We start from the raw sequence: 20,559 nt of genomic DNA, 5'->3' as shown, positions 1-20,559 counted from the left end.
TGTTACATAACTTAATAACTTTAGATATTATCCATCACTACTATTACAGAAAAAGGTTTTTCTTTGAGGAGAAAATTACTCCAGTTGCTCAGGAAAACAGGAAAATAATTGTAGTGCTACTCCAATATTTAATGAATTTAGCAATAATATAATTGTTTCAGATATTTTCATATTTTTTAGTTCTAAATTTGGTCTATACGTAAGTTTGTAAATACGAGTATATTACACACGACAGCAGAGCAGAGCTGCTAAATTGTCTGCTGTCAGCACATGAGGATGGGTTTATGTAAGTGGAGTGAACCGGCTCATTAAAGGTTCATTTCACGTGTTTGGTCGTGATATTTTGATTTCTTACATCAGTGATTTAGGAAAAGGTGCGGAACATCTCACAACAGTACATCACACACATTCACGCAACCACACACACACACACACACACACACACACACACACACCACAATTAAACTAAAGTCTCTGTCCACCTTCATCACCTCCCCCCCCCCCCCACTGCTGCTTCCTAATAAACTGGGCGAGAAAGAGAACTCAATACCAAACCAACCAGCCCATATCATTCACATGGCATCATTGGAACAGTGTGTGTGTGTGTGTGTGTGTGTGTGTGTGTGTGTGTGTGTGTGCGTGTGTGTTCACTGTGGTAAGGCAGTAAAAGTAGGTGTGCCACCACACAGAGCAGTAAAGAGATTGCTTGTAAAACTCCTTCACCGGCACCACACACACACACACACATTACACATATTATACGCACATACGGAGGTAATGTAAAGTCAGCACCAAATGCACACACACACACACACACACACACACACACTTGGTGGCCCCGTTCCACACGAACATAGAGACAGATACACGCGTTTGTGTTTAAAATGGACGCCGCTGCAGAGAAAAAAGGGGGAAGGTGTATTTGTTTTCTAAGCGGACGACACTCAGAGGTTTTATTTTAAATGAATCTGGACGGTGGCCATCGCTGATGGGATTGACAGTCAGTCCACGGTGACCTGAATGACCTCCTGTTGTCAGGGAAAGAGGCTGTGGATTCTCTGCCGTTTCTCTGAGGCCACGTTATCCTGACTTAAAGGGCCACTCATGATACTGATTTGAGATTCTCTGTGACACGAGAAACTTTATCGACAGAGATCGTTTTTTTAAATAAGAGTTGTCGGCGAACAAGTCCATCTATACCTCGTAGATGCAAGAGATTCAAATGCACACGAGAACATCTCACAAAAGTGGCACAATGAGAACGGCAGGAATGAAAGAAATGTGTACTCGGTGTTGACTGAAGCGTGAGAGTAAACCTTTATAACCTTTTACTCTGTGAACGCTGCCATCTTCCTCTACACTACCGTTCAAAAGTTTGGGCTCACCTATGTGTTTTCCATTAAAAGTCAGACTTTTATTCATCAAAAGAGTTGCAAAATGAATAGAAAATATAGTCAAGACATTGACAAGATTAGAAATAATGATTTTTATTCAAAATGCTAATTTGCACGAGGGTTTTCAAGGGTTTTCTAATCATCCAATAGTCTTCTAACACCATTAGCAAACACAATGTATGTGGGCCTCTATACACCTATGTACATATTCCATAAGAAACCAGACGTTTGCAGCTAGAATAGTCGTTTACCACATTAACAATGTATAGAGTGTATTTATGATTCATTTAATGTTATATTCATTGAAAAAAAGTGCTTTTCCTTCATAAATTAGGACATTTCTAAGTGAGCCCAAACTTTTCAGTGGTAGTGTATGTTTTAACCACAGACCGGACAGTTAAAAAAAAACTAAAAAAACCAGAGCATGTATTTAGCATTTTGAAGCAGAAGCTTATGCAAAAGAAGAACATCAGCTTTTCGAGTGTGTTTCTGCACTCTTTATCACTATAGATGCACCTGATTCTTACAACACTGCACTAACCTTGGAGCAGACAGAACGGCTAAACCTAAGGTACCTCAACCTGCAAGATCAGGGAGCCGATGAAGGAGAGCCAGGATCAGATAAGAGTGATGTCATGTGTTGAAACCAGTGAAAATGCCACCGTTTGAGTTTGGTCTCGCCTCATGGCAGCAGGACTGGACCAGGTTTTTACTGTAGTGTCGTTGGCCAATCCTGTGTGTGCAGTGCACCTTGAATAATGTCGAGCTATACAAAACCATCCAGTGTGACATTTGGATAGAAGATCGTGTGAATCTTGCTTACTTTGAAAGTTGAGGATGTGTGTGATGACTGTGGTTTGATGCCTGGCTCCTCCAGTGTCCATGCTGATGTGTCCTCTAGCAAGAAGATGCATCACTTTGGCTTTCAGACTCTGCTGCTCCTCTCCTGTGATGAATAGAGAAGTAAAATACACAATCACAGATTGGTGTGTGTGAAATTCTACAGCATTGGTTTCCTAAACTCAGCTTAATCGAGTAAAGGAAAAGTCACTTTAAGTTGTTGATGTTTCTGGCACACGGCAGTTTGAAGGTTACCTTTAATTTAATTTCTTCTCCTATTAAAGGGAATATTATATTTAAAAAAAACTCAGATCCAGACCTTTTTATATATATATATATATATATATATATATATATATATATATATATATATATATATATATATATCTGATCAGTTTATATTAGTCCAGTTTTATTAGCCACTAATATTCTGTGTGTCGGCCTCGACTGACATCAGAGTCAGACACACACCTAACAAAGACTTTATTAGAGCACAAGCAACTGGCCCCGACACACACACACACACACACACACACACACACACACACACACACACACACACACACACACACACACACACACACACTGTATGAAAAACAGTCACATATAATGCAAACGTCTCGACAAAACTACAAATGTCAGTTAATACTATATTACAATATACTATACTGTACAATATACCATAATATACAATATGCTATACGATACAATACATACTATACTATACTATACTGTACTATATTAAACCTCCCGGATGCTTGTTGCCCAGTGCATGCTGGGAAAGGCTCGAGAACCATTAAAACAAATGAGTGGTTCTTGTATTTGTTACCTATTTAGAATATTTTTAGTAGTGGTCAAGGTAGTGTCCTACGAAGTGTGTGTGTATGTATGTATGTGTGTGTGTGTGTGTGTGTGTGTGTGTGTGTGTGTGTGTGTGTGTGTGTGTGTGTGTGTGTGTGTGTTTTAACCAGACTCATCTGTCTCCAGTTCATTGATCCCACTGAGGTAGGGTCATCATTACTAGGCTACTGTGGCGTGGAATGTTGCATGTATGTGTGTGTGTGTGTGTGTGTGTGTGTGTCTGTGTCTGTGTGTGTCTGTATGTGTCTGTATGTGTCTGTGTGTGTGTCTGCTTCCCCCCTGCTTGCCAATAAATCCAGAGGCCATACTGGCACTCAACACTAATGAAGATGGCGGTCTCTCTCAGTGTGTGTGTGTGTGTGTGTGTGTGTGTGTGTGTGTGTGTGCTTTTCTCTGCAGTGACAGTGCCACCGACCACTCCTCCTGATCTCAAAGAAAGCACAAATCATTGGTTCCAAACAACACTGACATCACTGTCATTCGATTGGCTCGGAAAAAAAACTATTACGGTTCATCCTTCATCCTTAAAAAGGTTGTTTGCAATATTATTTATATCTCACAATCACAATCACAATCACACTCACATAACAGAGGAAACAGAGGCCGGTGTGGACCAAACTCATGGAAGCTCTCACTCACAAGAGCTGGATGTATAAAGATGCCACTCAAACATTCTTATCATTTGGTTCCATGGTCACAATTGTGTCTAAATTAAAAAACGATTCTGTTTAAAATTAAAAAGTCCAATAGACCACTTTTTTCAGTGGCAAAATGCCATAACTCTCACCAAACGCACAGAGAAACAAATAAACGTACATTTGAGATAAGAGGTTCATCTGGTGTTCTGGCGCCCTCTGCTGCTCAGGCTGTGCGCCTCTGTCTGCATCTCCACAGAGGCATCTATATTTTTTTTTAACAAGATACAATGAATATTTATGTGCATGTGCTTCTCTGATATCAGCCAATCAGGCAGCAGCAGAGTCAGCATTAACCGGGCCTGATGTCTCGCTCCCTCTGTGGCTGTAAACTTATTCACATGTGCGTTTTTAACATTTAGCTTACGTTTTCATCTGTGGTGCAAGTGCAAGTGGAAGTGGCTGCTGTGCACTGCAGCTGTATACCCGCCAGACACATCAGAGGTCAGAGGTCACAGTGTCTGACAATTCTGAATGACTGTGTTACATGATTTTCACTTTAAATATGCACCAAAAAGAGTGTACGGTCTCAAACTGTTGTGATCGACTGGTATTGCTAACAATGGCTAAGAATATCTAGCCCAAGATATGTAAACGATATGATACGACTGCTCTTTAACAGAAGCTAGCAAAGCAGTGTTTACTCATTTCACTCGCGATATGGAGTTTTTATTTAGTTAATGAGACACATTTACTATTTGCCCATGATTAAGAAATCTGTCATTAAATGTGTGTGAGGGGGAAAAAAGTGAAACCACCTTGCAGGTGTTGAAGGCCTCTGATGACTCCTCCTTCAAGTACAATGGTAGACTCGGTCTAGGGCTGTTGTTCTGGCTGCAGTGATGTCATTTTTGTCCTGTTTGAAGGAAAAAAATGCAAAAACAAAAAAGGTAAATGGAGGCAGGTGTTGAGATCCACCACTCATATTAACCATCATTTTAAGGAGTTAAAAACAACTAGGTTAAAGGGACACTGTGTAGTATTTATGGGTTTATATAACCCAAAATCCACTTTTGTATACATATTATGTGCTCCTGCATTGTCTAGTCGCTGTATAATATTCTTTGTTTCATTTTCGTAGTGTTTCAAAAAGTCATGTAAAATAACATGGTCGCGGGCCGCTACTGCATTGCCACGACGCCATGTTTCTACGGGAGCCTGTATAGACAAACGCGAGAGAACAAATCAAGCGTCTCTTTAAATGTAGCGGAAGTCTGGCCTCGACTCTCTCCGCTTCGTCTGCTACGGCCGCGGTAGCTCGCCCTCGCCCTCGCCTCACGAACCTCATCTGCTGACACGGAGAAAGACGATGAGGACGACATTTGACCGGCTGAGGATACCGTAGCGCTCAGGGAAGGGAGGGGGTCAGCAGAGGAGCAGTTCTTTGTTGTAAATTTCAGCCTCTCCTCTAGATGGCACTATAAACTACATACTTCACCTTTAACTACTATGCTAAATGCTACTAAAATGATTAGCAGTGTTGTAATGTAACAAAGTATCAAATACTTTGTCACTGTACTTATAATATTCACATATCTGTAATTTACTTCGTTATTTATATTTATATTATATAACTTTTACTTCACCACATTTTCCTACATAAAATGTGTACTTTTACTCACATTTACCTTAACCATCTTCGTTACTACAAAATAAAAGTTGACGTGACGTACCGCCTGTTTGTTGTCATTAGTTGTTTTTTTTTAGCGGCGCTAGCAGTTAGCCGCTCAGCTGTTAGCCGCAGATTTCGGGCTCCAGAGAAAAACATCCATGGTATAAATTCATTAGCAATACAAGCTAGTCTACAACCTCCACAATTAGTTTACAGCTGTCTATTAAGATGAAGAGGCGGGACTTCCTGTACACCAACCAATCGCTACCTAGGACACTGGATGTGCTTTGAAAGGTCGCTTCTCGTAAACGCGTCGTTCCCGGCAATACCGTCCAATAGAATTAATTAAACGTCCCATGTCCCGCCTCTTTAAACGACTCGACCTATTAAAACCCTCGTTGTTTAGCAATGTAGGCGGGAGCGTTGTGAGTGACGTGATATCGGACCAATGAGGAACGAAGGTGGGTTCTCTGTGACCAATGGGCTTTTAGGACGTACAAGCTGAGCTTATAAATGACAAGGTGACGGCGCCTCTCATCCTACACTCATTGACTGCCGCCGTGAGCGAACCAAGCTAATCCCGGACCCTCTGTAAACCGCAACTCACCGGTAATATGTTGTTCTTTTTAAAACCTTTGCCTCCTTGCAGTCTCTGTAGGACGTTTATAAATGCGAGTCTGTGTGGTATTGCCACGCGTAAAGTGTGAATTATCTCCCAAAAGATGGCTGTCATTGCTAACATTCTTTTGCTAGCATGTTAGGTCGGCCATTCAATGACTTGGTGCCGATGGGAGATTTACTATTCCATCATTATACGTGGCTTCTTCTTTAAAGAACGAAACGGTTAATGTACTTTTATTATTATTTATATTCACTGTGGTTGTTATGTGGCTGGTGCTAGCAGCGGGTCACACACACACCGGGCACAGCGCGGCCCCCCTGCTCCTCCTCTGACAGGCGGCTGAATGTAAAATGTCTGACACTCGGGGCCTTACCGTGCTCCGTGTGCGAGTGTGTGCGGCTGCAAGGACAGAGCTGTCGGGGCACCGGCGGCGCCATGGAGCACCTCGTTATTGCACTGCAGCCCGGCTAGGGAGTATCGCAACGGGTATAAATGCCCTGTGTCTGCTCTTGAGGCCCCTATGTGACCGTCTGCTGTTCATTTTTGACCTTCACGGCTGCTAGCTGGTTAGCATAGCAACCTAGCTCAGCTCCAGCACTTCCCCTGCTCTACTACCGACAACGTATCAATCCCCCCTCAATGCTAACAGGTGGCATTGCCGTCAGTTTTTGTAATGCATTAAATAATGTTCCAGTTATCATGATCATTATTTGAATCCTGGAGTTGATGGTGAAGTTGTTAGCAGACCGTTTGGTCCAGCTAATGGCGTCTGAAAGTGGGAGTGATAGAAGTCATTCATTCAGCAGCGTGTGTGTGGAGTACGAGCGGTTTATGTCTGGAGCTGATCCACACTGTAGTCGACTCCAATTGGATTAATCTGCTGGATGAACTGGTTAGAGCCACCAGGTCGGGGCTGAACTCTACCTCAGGGAGCCTGTTGCTGAATTTGACAATGGCATACATTATTTACATGACTTTTAAAAAAAACCATACATATATGAAACATGGAAATGTGACTTGAAATCTCTCTCCTGAAGGATATATGCGTGTGTGTACTCTGACCTTGTGTTGAAAATAACAAAAGTCCACTGCACTAAGCTGTAGCTGCAGAGCTGTAGGTCACTAATGGACACACAGCCTATGTTTGGAACTGCAGCCTTCATCCTTGTTCAGACTGACCTGACTGCCAAAACCATGCATGTTGTATACAGGGGTGTAAGATAATATTAATTCACAATATTGATTCTTTTGACTGATGATTAGCAGCAGTGCTTTTAGCTATTTGACTCTCCTTCCACTTCAAGTAGACAAAGTAAACTTAAGATTGTTTATGCACATGACATAATTTACTATGAGAGGAATATTTTTCTGTATGAAATGGAAAAACAGTCAGTAATATTTGTAATGTTCTGTTGTAGTGTTTTTGCACAGCCTTTCTGCAGATATCAGCTGCAGATTCTTTCATAACAGTTTGTATTAAAAACACTAACTTTTCTACACGTTTCCTCTCTTTCTCTCTCCAGGTTTCAGCCATGTATGCCTGCGCCAAGTTTATCACTTCCCCTGCTGTGGTAAGTCACCTCTTGATATTTAATATAGTTAAGTAGCTTTCAGGGCTGCAACAAACAACTGTTTTCATAATTGATTGTGTTTATTTTTTCTCGATTAATTGAGTAATGGTTTGCTCCATGGTTCACATTTAAGAAGAGGGAAATTTTTATTTAATTCTTTATAAAATACTCAAACGATTACTAATGGATTTATTCAGTGGTTTCAGTTTCAAATATCAACAAAAGATGCTTGAGAAGCTTCTGTCATGGAGCCGTTTTCTTGTGAATGACTAAAGTGTGTAAAATGTGTCTGGACCAAGTCATTAAACATGAAATAATAACTTGGCTCATGGCTGCGTGCTCACTCAGGTCAAGGACGCAGCATTTACTGCGGGTGGTCAGAGGATGGCAGCCATGGCATTTCCGTGACATCTGATCATCCTGCAGCATGTTAGGCATCTCCATCATTGAGCTGTAGCTGTCAAGTACAGGATGAATTAACACGTCATTGTATCACAGAAATACTGTGAATTAATACTAAAGGTCCAGTGAGTACAATTTAGGTTAATTTCATTTGACAAGAAATAGGATAAAAGAAATATACTTAATTTTTTTTCAAATGTACACAATCACCTGATGTTAGGCCTACAGCTATCAATTATTCTCACGATCATTTAATCTGTCAATTTTCTTCTTTTAAGTACTTGTTTGGTTTGTAAAATGTCAAATACCACAAATGACCAAACCTGGGAATGATGATTATCTCAAATATTTTGTAGAGTAAGTAAAATATTTCAGTTTTAATGGTTTATGTGCGACATGGAGCAAAGAAACGGAAAAAAAATCACATTTAAGAAGCTGAAAAATCTGAAAAATTGTTTTACTGGTTGAAAAAAAACTGAAACTGATTGACAATTAATTGTTTTATTTGTTTATTAATTAATTGAATGATTGTTGCATCCCTACTCAATTGTATGATTTTTTTTTTACTCCTGATGCCTTTTTATTAGTGCTGTCAGTTAAACGCGTTATTAACGGCTTTAACGCGAAACCCATTTTAATGGCGCGATTAACGCTCTTTTTGGCCGAGCAAACTTTGTACTTTTTTTCACAAACTGTTGCCTCGGCTAGTAACGCCAGAACAACTACAACAGCACGCCGGATCGATCTTTATTCACAGAACTGAGGCTGATACACAGCCTCTCTTACTATCTTGCGGCTCTCGCAAGAGGAAGAACTCTATATCGAAATATGCAGAGTGACGGAGATATTCACCTGAGGCTCGCTAATGTAAACACACGGAACGCATTACTTCCTGCTTCACCTATGCACCTCGTACCTCCTACAACATAGATTAGTTTGTCTTCCAGGGTGGTCCAGTCTGTAGAATAAGATGTGTAATAATAATTCATCTAAAATTATATTTATGCTTGAACAAATATTATATTATAAATATTGTGTCTTGAATTTGCACTCAGTTGTATTGCAATTTAGATAAATTTCGATTAATTGTTCAGCCCTACACTACAGTATATGCCAAAATATGCAAACAATACACAAAGCAAGCAAATCCACTTTTTTATGTTGATAAGAGTATCAAAATGAGGAAAAATAATGGTACAAAAATAAATCAAGGGACATTTATAATAGATAAAAAATGTGCGAGTCAACTATGACATTAATGCAATTAAATATTTTAGTTGTTTGACAGCACTACTTTTTATATGTACATGGATGTTGCTGTGGAATAAGCAGAATGCACATTGTTTACTAATTTAGCTGCTTATGTTGGAGTGCTACTATTAAGCCACAGAATATTTCCCATTACTGCTACTTCCTCTCTTTGCATTAAAAATCAGTGAGACTGTGCAGTTTATTGTACACTTAACCAGAGTTGTTGGTAATAATGTTGTGTTGTGTTGTCGTCTACAGCTGCGTGGGGGGTCCAGAGTCCTCGCCCGGCCAGTCTCCGTCTCCCTGTTCAACAGACCTGAAGCCACAGTGGAGCAGCAGGTCAGTTCTTTAACGGTGACCATCGTCTTGGTTCAGAAACGTCACGTGATAATGTGTATTATGTTATTTAAAGCCATGTGACCGACATTAACGCTCAACGTTTCCCGCCTCCTCTGCTAGGCCTTGTTGCCACTCAGCCAGTCGGTACTCTCCACCCGCTCCTTCCAGACCAGCGCAGTCTCCCGAGACATCGACACTGCCGCCAAGTTCATCGGTGCCGGCGCGGCCACAGTGGGCGTGGCCGGGTCAGGCGCCGGAATCGGAACAGTGTTCGGCAGCCTCATCATCGGCTACGCAAGGTAGCGTTTACCCACACGTCAGCCTTTTGGATCATGTCATTCTTTGGAGCCGAGGTGGAGTTCAGTGCTTTCGTGACGTGGAAGTCTCATTTATTCTTGCTTGCGACCCAACAATTAGTGTAACACTGGGCCATGGTCGTCTTTAAGGGGTAAAATGCTTTTACACCTGGGCTTTAAATGGACAGCACCTGACCAACGGTCTTGTTTTGTCCACAAAGAAACCTGACAATATTCAATTTTAAACTGAACCAGAAAAATCCAAAACTTTTAATTGTTTTAAAGGAAAAAAACAAAGGTGAATTCATTTGGTAATGGATTAATCGTTGCAGCTGCATGTGATCAGATGGGTCAGGATGGATATTGGAGATTATTTCAGGTGTTTTTGAAGCGAGGTTGAATAAGATGCTTATGCAGGGTCAGTGTCATGTCTATAATGAAAGATTTAAGGTATTTGAGGTTACGTTGTTGAAAGCCATTAAAACTTTGTTTTAGTGTGGACTATTTGTAATGCATCCAGTGGTTTGCCATTGCGCTCGGACCTTTTGAAAGTACAACTCAAACAGCTGATGTGCTGCATCATAACACTGTAGGAAACTGTTGGGAAAATGTAGCCTCAAGTTAGAAAGTTGCAGACCTTTTACTCCATATTTTGATCCATATAACAAACTTTTTGAAAGGTGTTAAATAAAGACTAATATTGGTCATGAAAGCAGTTGAATAAAGCAGTCTTGTTCCTCCGTGACCTTGATGGCAGCATCAGCTGTAACCAGGACCTGACAAATATCCTCTCACTTTGTGTCATCAGTCGATCTAGATAATTGCGGCCGGTGTTTTTCAAAACCCATGATCTTAAATGACTTTTTGTCTGCAAAAGCAAATTTATTCACTTTAAATGATTTCTTTGTCACAACGTGGCTCATCGGTCATGACAAAACACTACATTTTAACACACTTTCTTTTCTTTTTTTATAAATTCAAAAGCAATTACACGATTAGTACAAATTAGTACACGATAAATCATTTTAACCCTATTTTCAGCCAGACTTCTTGGCCATATGTTCCATGTGTCAACTTGTAATGTGTACGTGTAGCTGATGTGACGCTCGATCACTGCGTCGCGTATAGCTTTTCATTTCTTTATACGAACAGAGTATCTGTACATTTGAAGCATTTGCTGCTAGCTGTCAAAGATTTACCAACTCAAATTTACCAATATCAGTATTGGTATTGAAGAAGAAAAAAATGCTGAATTCTGGCCTGAATTCCACCCCTACAAACACTTATATTTGTTTATATTCATATATGCATTGATTATCATGTGTATTATAATTAATAAATTAGTACTTTATAGTAAATTAATACTATGTATTGATAAAAACAAATATGATTTCTAAGCCTAATATTTGTTATAGCAGAAGTTTACTGTGTTTTAGTCCATTTCATTGTTTCTAACACATGCAAATATCCTTCATTTAACATTAAAAAGCCAAATAAAGCAGGTATTATCCAAAATGAAAGGTAAGTGTGTATAATACAGATTATAAATGGGAAGATATTTTATTTGAGAGCAGGGGTCTTTAACTCAAATGACATTATTTGAGATGGTGCATTGCCACTATCACTCTCAAACTTAGTTCATAGAACAACCTGTGTGCAGAATTATATCCCGACGCATCTCTGCATGTATTAGTAGATTATAATTCCTAATAAACTGACTGACGGTGTATTCTCTGCTCGACAGGAACCCCTCCCTGAAGCAGCAGCTCTTCTCCTACGCCATCCTGGGCTTCGCTCTCTCTGAGGCTATGGGTCTGTTCTGTCTGATGGTGGCGTTCCTCATCCTGTTCGCCATGTAAACGTGGAAACCACAGCCACACCTCTATCTATCTCTCTCTCTCCATCTCCCCTTCACTTAATACCTCCACTTTCCGGTCTCCTTCCCTCCTTCCCTCCTCCCCTTGTATCTCGCTCCCTCTCTCCCTAACCCTACCTTCCTTTTTTGGAGGGTGGGTTCTTCAGAACGGGAACTCTGAAAGAGCTGATGGGCCATTCCATTCAACAGGGGAAGAAACATTAGAAAAATCTGAGGTTAACAAAACCTTTAAATACTACATTTTTATGTTCCTACAACTTTATGTTTTTCTGAAGTTTTATGTGAGACCTCACGTCAGTTGAGAAAAAAAATCTGTCCAGAATAAATGGTTGGAATAACTAAATGATCTGTGTCAATTTGTCTTGTTTTACTTTTTTGTGTACCTCTTATGTGATGCCAAGTGTATATAATCTATATAAAAATGTATATAAATGCACTGATTTGTGGAGCTGTAACTAGCAACTTATCAGCTACATACGTGTCCATATTTAGATTTTTATTTTTTTTACGCTCTAAAATCCATGAAATTTAAACGCCCTTTTTACAAACCAATTAATCAGTCTGTTTTGTAAGGATATCGACATCCGTCTTCAAAATAAAATGACACTGTATGTTTTGGAAGTGCATCTTGAAGTGCTATAAGTTCCAGAGATTTAATAACTGGACTTTGAGCAACTGCATAAAGGGTTCTTCTGAACAAGGCTGATTTTAAATTGTGTTCACATATCCTCGTTTACGGTGTACGTTTCCTCTCGAACCGTACACTAAAATGTCTGATTTCCAGTACACTAGTAGATAATGTTCTGAATATTTGATGTATTTAATCAAATATTGTAAAATCTGATTAAAGAGTGAATGCCAGAGTTTGAAGTTTCTCTGATAATGAGCTGAATACAACTTAAAATCAGCCTTGTTCACAACCCTATATACGGTTGCACAAAGTCCAGTTATCTCTGAAACTTATAGCAGACACTTTTTATTTTTGTCATTTAAAGGTATGCTATCGAATGTATTTGTTTTATTTTGAAAAACGGATTTCGACATCCTTACATATCCGCTTGACTGAGTGGTTCGCAGGCTTTTGGTTTTGTTTTTACCGTAAAACCCTTTGTAATTAGGGCGTTAAAAAGCGGTGTCAGATGCCAGGTTTCTGTGAGCCTCCTCCACTTTGACTGAAACTTATTTATTTTGTTGACATAACCGCATGAACAGAGGCGCAGCTTGTGAACAAGTAACTGCCTGGGGCCCCCGATCCGATAGGGGGCCCCCCCGACACTCGGAGCCTGAGGGCTGTTTTTACTGAAATGTGCAGTGAGCAGCCGCCTCCCCGTCCCCCTTAAACAACAATGGGCGATTTGCAATGACATCTCAGTAGGAAACCTCCCTAAAGGGGCCCCACCTCACTTTAACCTGTGTGAAGTTATCGTTCTGCAAAGTTGGAAAATGAAGAGGATTATTTACAGTGTAATGCATATCTTTTTTACTCAGTTTATATATGTTTTTTTTCAGTTATTTACATTATTTTATTGTTCTATATATTTATATTGTTTTGTTATGTGGGTTCTTTACAGTGTAATGTATTTTTTTTTACTAAGTTTATAAAGTTTTTAAAAGCTATTTACAGTATTTTATTGTTCTTTACATTTATATGTTCACATACTTTTTAATTACAAGGTTTTTCCATGTTATTTCATTCATTTTGAAAAAAAAAAAAAAAAAAATTCATTGGTGTCAGATTATTTGTAACATAATGGTGACGAACACTGGTTGGAAGGAAGGGCCCCCTGGGAATTTTTGCTTAGGGCCCCTACAGACTCTAGACTCGCCCCTGCGCATGAAAATCAGAACTCTTGTGAGAACTAAAAACTTTGATTAGCACGAGTCATCAAGGGTATATTTCCTATCAAAGACAAATTCCTTTGATTGCTTTGATGAAGTGTTATAATGCTCCGTGTTGTGGAGGATCAAGCATTGCACCTCGTCAGGGGAAAAACAAGACTATTACTTTGAAATTTCCCACCGGAAGTGTCGTGTTCTCTGATCGAGGGCAGCTTGATTTGCTAAGAAATCAGATCCTGAAGTTGCGTTATGTGTGAGTGTGTGTGTGTGTGAGGGAGACACGGATGTGTCAATAAAACACTCGTATTCTGACACTTTTATCTCGTTTTTTTTTACCGAGGACAGCCGAGCGGCGAACGAGTCCGTACGCTGCGGCGAGGTAGAGCCGGAGACCCCGCTGAAGACGTGATACTTTTTAAGAGGCTCCGAGGGGGGGGGGGGGGAAACACATACAGTGAAGCTAACGACAAATAGCCACCATGTAAGAAAAGGAAGAGGAAGGAACGAAGAAGAAAAACAAGCCTTGTTTTGCGGCCTCGACAACACTCTTTTTGACCGCACTGGTGAACCAAACGAGCGGAGGTTTAACTTCACTCCCGCTGTCAACGCAGCTAACGCGACTTAACTGTTAGTTACTCGGCGCGTTAGCTTGTTAGCTTCCGGGCTATGGCGGACAGCTATGCAAAGGAGTCCAGCGGCACTGCCCTCGTCGCCGGACAGGGCAGCGGTGCGCCGCTGCTCCCGACTCTGGCCAACTCCCTCCCGGGGGGGAACTCGGTAGCCGCCGGCGTTCACTCCAGCTCCAGCCCGGCCTCCCCTCCGCCCGCTGCGGCCGCGCAGAGTGGCCTATCCGCTGTGATGGCGTCCATGTCCGCTGTCACTGGTAGTACCCCCGCCGGGTTCGGGACCACGTTCGCCCACGGAACGACGCCACCGGTCCTGGCCGTGTCTCCAGCCCTTCACGGCTCCACGCCTCTCCCCGGTATTGGGATCGGGGTCGGGGTCGGCGGGGTGGCCGGGGTGGCAGGAGCGGGCCTCCAGTCCCAAATCCACGCCACGCCCTGGGACCCGACCCTGAGTACGGACTGGGACAGGGAGAGGGCTTCCCAACAGTGCATCTCGAGAATAAAGAGGTAATTATTCCATCTCAAGCCGTGTAAATCATCACCTGGTTTTCTCTTTCAGGTTCAACGGGCCTTCAAACTGTCACTGATGAGAATAGAATCGAAAGTAAAAGTTCCCAAAATCACTGGAAACCACCGTTATTTTACAAATTATGTTTAACGTCAGGATTTACTGTAATTTACTGATCAGTTTTGTTGCACATCCATATTGTTTTTGAGAGGTAGGACAGACAAAACATGTCAAATCTGATTTTGTTTTTGTTTCTTGCCATATGTGAAGGCAGATTTTTGCAGTTGTCAAGCAATAATACATTTTCATTCTGTGCCTGCATGCACGAACAAGAATTTCCCTTCCAGCAGGTGGCAGTAGTCTCTATTTGTCAACTAGAAAACTGAGTTAGCATTGGAGCGTAGAAACTGCAGCTTTTATCTCTTCTCTTAGTCATATTTGTATCCACATATATTTGTTTGCCCTCGTGTTTGCGAGTTGTTTTCTGGCGTCTTCATATAATGCGTTGTTCGACTGCGTAACCACGGAGGCCCCTCGAGCCTTCATACTTCTTCTACGCGGTGATGGATACGCACTGCAATTTCCTGCCCGATCAGCAGGGGTCGCCACGCAAGGTTGTTGTGCTTTTGGCTACAATGAGCGATGGCGTCCGAGACAGAAAGACTGTTGTTGTTGTTGTTGTTGTTGTTGTTGTTGTTGTTGTTGTTGTTGTTGTTGCAGCAACGTTTCTCACTTTTCTGTGTTACGGAATGCAGTTTTAAGATAGTTTGAGGTAAGAAATTAGCCATTTAGAGTCTAAACATGTGCAGTGTGTATTAAGATATGACGTATTTATAGTTCGGCAGCGACGTTTTAGGCGGTGATTAGCTCCGCCCCTGTGGACGCTCGGCGCGCACTGTGAGCCGGCACAAGGTTAGAGTTAGCTCGGCCTGTCCTGAGGACCAATCGCAGCTCTTGCCGCATCCGTTGACCCTTAACGGAGTGATGGACACTTAAAAAATATTTTGTGTAGTCGGAGACGACCCAGAGGCTATGCAGACAGGCTCTGCATAACTTACGTAGAGCACTTTACGCAGGACTATAAATTGGGCTTAACATTTACGAACTGAAGCTTTAAGTTTCTGTCAGTTGTTGAAAGCATGTTTTGTTTGTGGTCAAGTGTTTAAATGTACTCGCAGAATCAGAATGCATTTATTGTCATCACATTTTCATGTAACAATAAATAAATAAAACTATGAAATTGTGCACATTCAAGACATTAAATATGAAAATATGAAGATGTATCTGCTCTCCGTCTGTCTCTGCAGGGACATCATGTCCATCTACAAGGAACCTCCACCAGGCATGTTTGTCGTCCCCGATCCTGAAGACATGACCAAGGTAAAACGCGAGTTCTTTTGCGTGACGGGACAGACATTTACCGCTCAAAGCTGCTTTTACACCCCAGTTTTGCCCAAGGACACATCGGCATGTAGACGAGCAGAGTTGAAAGACGACTCGCTCTGCCGCTGAGCGACCACGCTGTGTATGTTTATGTTAAACAAGACACAAGTTACTATTGACACAAGTCGCAGCCGTCTTGTCTGCATGTCCTATCGAGGTTATGTGAGGTTGCTCCGACTTTTCCACGTGGTCCAATTCCAGTTAAAAAAAAAACACAACGTTCGGTGGCAGAACATGTTATACTACTGGTCATGAAAGCCAGTAGTATTAGATTTCTGTAATACTGCCTTCAAGTCTAGGCTAAAAACCCACTTTTACTCCTTGGCCTTCCCTTCCCCCTAACCGTTTACCTCCTGTTCTTTTCTATGTGGCGTGCCCTGTTATTGAATGTTATTGATTTTGTATTATCTTTGCTATTTGCCTTTTATTGACATTGTAGAGCACTTTGGTCAGTGTATGTGTTTAAATGTACTCCATAAATTAAACTTACTTACCGGTACTTACTTACTTACTAAATACAAATACCCTGCGCCTAAGTTTTACAATAATAGTCATTGCCTATAAGCAGCAATTATAATATTTTCCTCCAAATAAAGACAATTGAAAATAAAATGTGAAAAAATTAATTTAATAATTTTGCTTCCAGAATGTGCACATTTGAAAAATATTGCGTCTTCGATGGTCAGTATCACGGTGCTTTCCAGTGTGTGTTACACTTTACTGCCATAGTTAAACTAAGTGTTGAAACCCAACAGGAAACCATCATTTACTCACTCCTGTGGGAGTAAAGGCAGTCTGTGGACACTGATGACACCTGCTGTTGCCGTTCGCATTTGTTAATTTGTGTTTCAAGGCCAAATGTTCTGCCTCACAGTCTCTTTAGCAACATTTACATGGACACAAGTAACTGGAATAAAAGCCTGATTGTCATGTTAACGTGACATTCCAAGAACTCCGATCCAATACAGCCCGTTCAGAAACAAATTTCATTCCTAACGAGAGGACTGGTATTTACCGAATGTTCGTCATTCAAATTTGTGTTCGTCTAAATAATCTATTCGATCGTGACTCCCTGGTTTGGTGCTCTTGCATCCAACCAGCCCAACTGTTCCATTCTTTGGCACCCTACCCTTGGGGTACTTGATTCCAATGGTAGGGTAAGGTTGGAGCTACATCGACTCCACCCACGTCAGCTGATATGGCACCGGAAAAATGTCACTCCTTTGCGATTGGTATAAATAAACCCTGGAAGTCGAGGCAAACGCCCCGCAGTCTATTCTCATACAAAGCTTGTTGTCGATACAAACCGAGCAGGAAAAGAGCTGCTGGATTCCCTCCATTGTTGTCTGTTGTGGTTGCGTTCCATTTCGTGTTTTGCCTCCATCTTTCACGGCCTGACGACGCTTCCACCCCTCGCAGATACACGCCCTGATCACTGGACCGTTCGACACGCCGTACGAGGGCGGATTCTTCCTCTTCCTGTTCCGCTGTCCCCCCAACTACCCCATCCGCCCGCCGCGGGTCAAGCTCATCACTACGGGACACAACACGGTCCGCTTCAACCCCAACTTCTACCGCAATGGCAAGGTTTGCCTCAGCATCCTGGGGTGAGTCGTCGTACGTCATCAACCTTTTTTTTTTTTTTATTGTTTGTGTGAGTTGTCTCACTGGGAAATCTGTAAAGGACAGTCAGACTGGTGTCCAAGTGGTGCCTGAAATGGTACTTAAAGGTACGGTGTGTCAAAAGCTGAATATCCGACACCTCATTCATCCCTTCTAAGTGTTTTGGTGAACATATGTAGCCTTCATTTAGCATCAGATATTGTTTAGTTTTAGTTCATTTTGGGCTCTTGTTAAAAACACAGTATCTTCGCTGAAATTCACACACACAGGACATGGACAGGCCCAGCATGGAGTCCAGCCCAGAGCATCTCATCTGTCCTCATCTCTGTCCAGTCTCTGATGACGGAGAATCCCTATCACAACGAACCTGGCTTTGAACAGGTACTGTGTGTGTGTTTGTCTGTGTCACTTTCTGACATTTTTCTAGCAGGAAACAAACCATATTTAGGTTAATATTTACAAAAAATGATCTGTTGTAACATGAGCGTTTAATTCCATGTGACTCAACGAGTTGGGAAATGTATTTTTGCGTTTACCGTACGTCCTTCGCACTCATACAGGAACTTGTATGATTTTTATTTGAATTGTGTCACGTCTGAAGTTGTGTAACTGCCCTGTAGGAGCTGACTGATAAACTGATAAGCCACGTATGACTCATCATCAGTTAAATGTGCCATATGTAAGAATGTGGCCAAAAACGGTTACTACATTCAAATTCAAAATACCGAGGTCTTTTAGGTTTCGTTTTCTGACGTAACTGGCAACCCGTGGTTGCTCGGCAGCTGAGACTCTACTGACTGCAATGATTGGTAGACGGCGGTAGGTGGCGCCACATGCCAAAACATGATTTCAAAACATAAACATGATTTGCAGTTGTTGGTGAATTCAGTTTGTTATATGAACATTATTCCTGAGTCTCTGTGACATATTAGGAGGATTTTATGGCCAGTTGATTTAGATTTATTACATAATGCACTTTTAAATGTTCTTTCCTATCTTTTTGTTTAGTTGTTCCATAACGCTGTCTTTATTTGTGTGTGTGTCACAGGAGCGCCACCCAGGAGACAGCAAGAACTACAACGAGTGCATCCGCCACGAAACTATGAGGGTGGCAGTGTGCGACATGCTGGAAGGCAAAGTCTCCTGTCCCAAAGCTCTGTGGTGAGACCTGCGCTCTGTTTTTAGACCTGGTTTTAACTCGCAAGTACATAGAGATGCTTCCTGATATGTGTGAACGGAATCAAACTAGAGCGCAAACTACACGTGATGTCATTTCTAAAAACTCAAACTCCTCCTGGAGGCGCGTGGAGCTTAATCCAGAGATAACTTGTTAAATCTTAACCTGGATCCAATTATGGGGGGGGGGTGCTGTTTTTACAGCCATTTACTTGAAATTTGTGTGAAAATAACATTCATAAAATGAAGTTGTGATGCATTTGCCCAATATGTGTCATTGGAAGCGTTTCAGAAACAATCCTAACGCTAATATGCTCAAATTAGCTCAGCTAATTTACTGCATGCATGTGTGCGTGTGTGTGTTTTCTTAGGAGTGTGATGGAAAAGTCATTCCTAGAATATTACGATTTCTACGAGGGAGTTTGCAAAGACAGACTTCATCTACAGGGACAGAACATGCAGGTGACTATACATTGATTTTGTTAGATTAATGTCAGATAACCTATTCTGTCTCATTTTTACATGACTATGAACGCTCAAATGTGCCTAATTGCTCTGTTACTTTACGGCCAACCCTCTACCCAGGACCCCTTTGGTGAGAAGCGCGGTCGTTTCGACTACCAGGGCCTGCTGGCTCGACTCGGCGCCATCCACAGGCGAATAAGGGAGAAGATCCTAGCGGATGACGACAACAACGACGAAGACTCGGACTTGGACACCAGCTCCTCAGGGACGGACCCTGACAGCCAGGGCAGCTCCCAGCCCTGACGCTCTAAATCACTATCGGACACGAAGCCAGATCGAGAAAACGAAAGACAGTGGAACATTTATTTTTCTTTCTTTCTTTTTTTGTTGACATTGTTTTGTTTGCAGTGGAGGAACAAAAATCGCACGAGGGCAACTCGATGGCTGCACCCAGACCGAAAGCATACTTCAAATATGCAATTCTAACGCTACTGGTGTCACAGCTGGTCTCTTGGCACCAGAGGGCCATGCAGCCCGAGTGAGGGGCCATTCTTGGTTCTTACGACCACCTCTGCTGCTGCTGCTGCTGCTGCTGCAAAATGATCTGGAGGTTGACATAAGAACGAGCTCTACTCTGAAGCCTTCCTAGCCATCCTGGTCAGAGGTGATAGATTGTCACTGAAAGGCAGAGCTTCCCTCCATTAGCTCTCTCACTCCTTCACTCTCCTGTTGAGGCTTTGGTACAGCTTCTGTCTACCCCCAGCCGTCCTTCCACCTTCTACCCCGTTGTTGCGCCTCAACCCCAGGACAAAGCACTCTATGATGAAGGTCCTGAACCTCCTTTCTGCTGCCCAACCCTCCAGCATCCACCACTGTCCTCATCACTGACGGGAGCAACCGTCGGCAGCGTTCATTTCTACCATTCTTCTTTCCTACGTAATTGACTTTATCTGCGCTTGTTTACCTCGTTCCTGGGAATTAATCTTCGAGAAGAGATCAGCTGTTGGCTAACATCCAGCCTGTGGTCCAGTCCTCTCACCATGCATGACTCTTTGTAATCACCAGCATTAGTGTGTCTGCACGGGTCACTCAGTTCTCGTTTTACTTAACTCCATCTACA

The 20,559-nt window shown here is 41.9% G+C and overlaps 2 protein-coding genes across 2 annotated transcripts; both read left to right on the top strand.

Moving 5' to 3' along the window:
• The first annotated feature begins 5,920 nt into the window (after window positions 1–5,920).
• Window positions 5,921–12,096, top strand: atp5mc1 (ATP synthase membrane subunit c locus 1). The gene is made up of 5 exons (XM_083897110.1): window positions 5,921–6,011; window positions 7,548–7,595; window positions 9,507–9,587; window positions 9,708–9,886; window positions 11,628–12,096. The coding sequence occupies exons 2-5, from the start codon at window positions 7,557–7,559 to the stop codon at window positions 11,740–11,742; spliced, it is 414 nt and encodes a 137-aa protein (XP_083753236.1). The 5' UTR covers window positions 5,921–6,011; window positions 7,548–7,556; the 3' UTR covers window positions 11,743–12,096.
• A 1,948-nt stretch (window positions 12,097–14,044) lies between these two features.
• ube2z (ubiquitin-conjugating enzyme E2Z) lies at window positions 14,045–19,767 on the top strand. Its single transcript, XM_083897112.1, has 7 exons — window positions 14,045–14,731; window positions 16,040–16,112; window positions 17,595–17,782; window positions 18,068–18,179; window positions 18,847–18,959; window positions 19,346–19,436; window positions 19,560–19,767. The coding sequence occupies exons 1-7, from the start codon at window positions 14,265–14,267 to the stop codon at window positions 19,740–19,742; spliced, it is 1,227 nt and encodes a 408-aa protein (XP_083753238.1). The 5' UTR covers window positions 14,045–14,264; the 3' UTR covers window positions 19,743–19,767.
• The last annotated feature ends 792 nt before the right edge of the window (window positions 19,768–20,559 follow it).

The sequence above is a fragment of the Microchirus variegatus genome, assembly GCF_963457635.1.
Source record: "Microchirus variegatus genome assembly, chromosome: 10".
Lineage (NCBI taxonomy): Eukaryota > Metazoa > Chordata > Actinopteri > Pleuronectiformes > Soleidae > Microchirus > Microchirus variegatus.
This window is presented reverse-complemented; position numbering and strand designations above follow the sequence as displayed.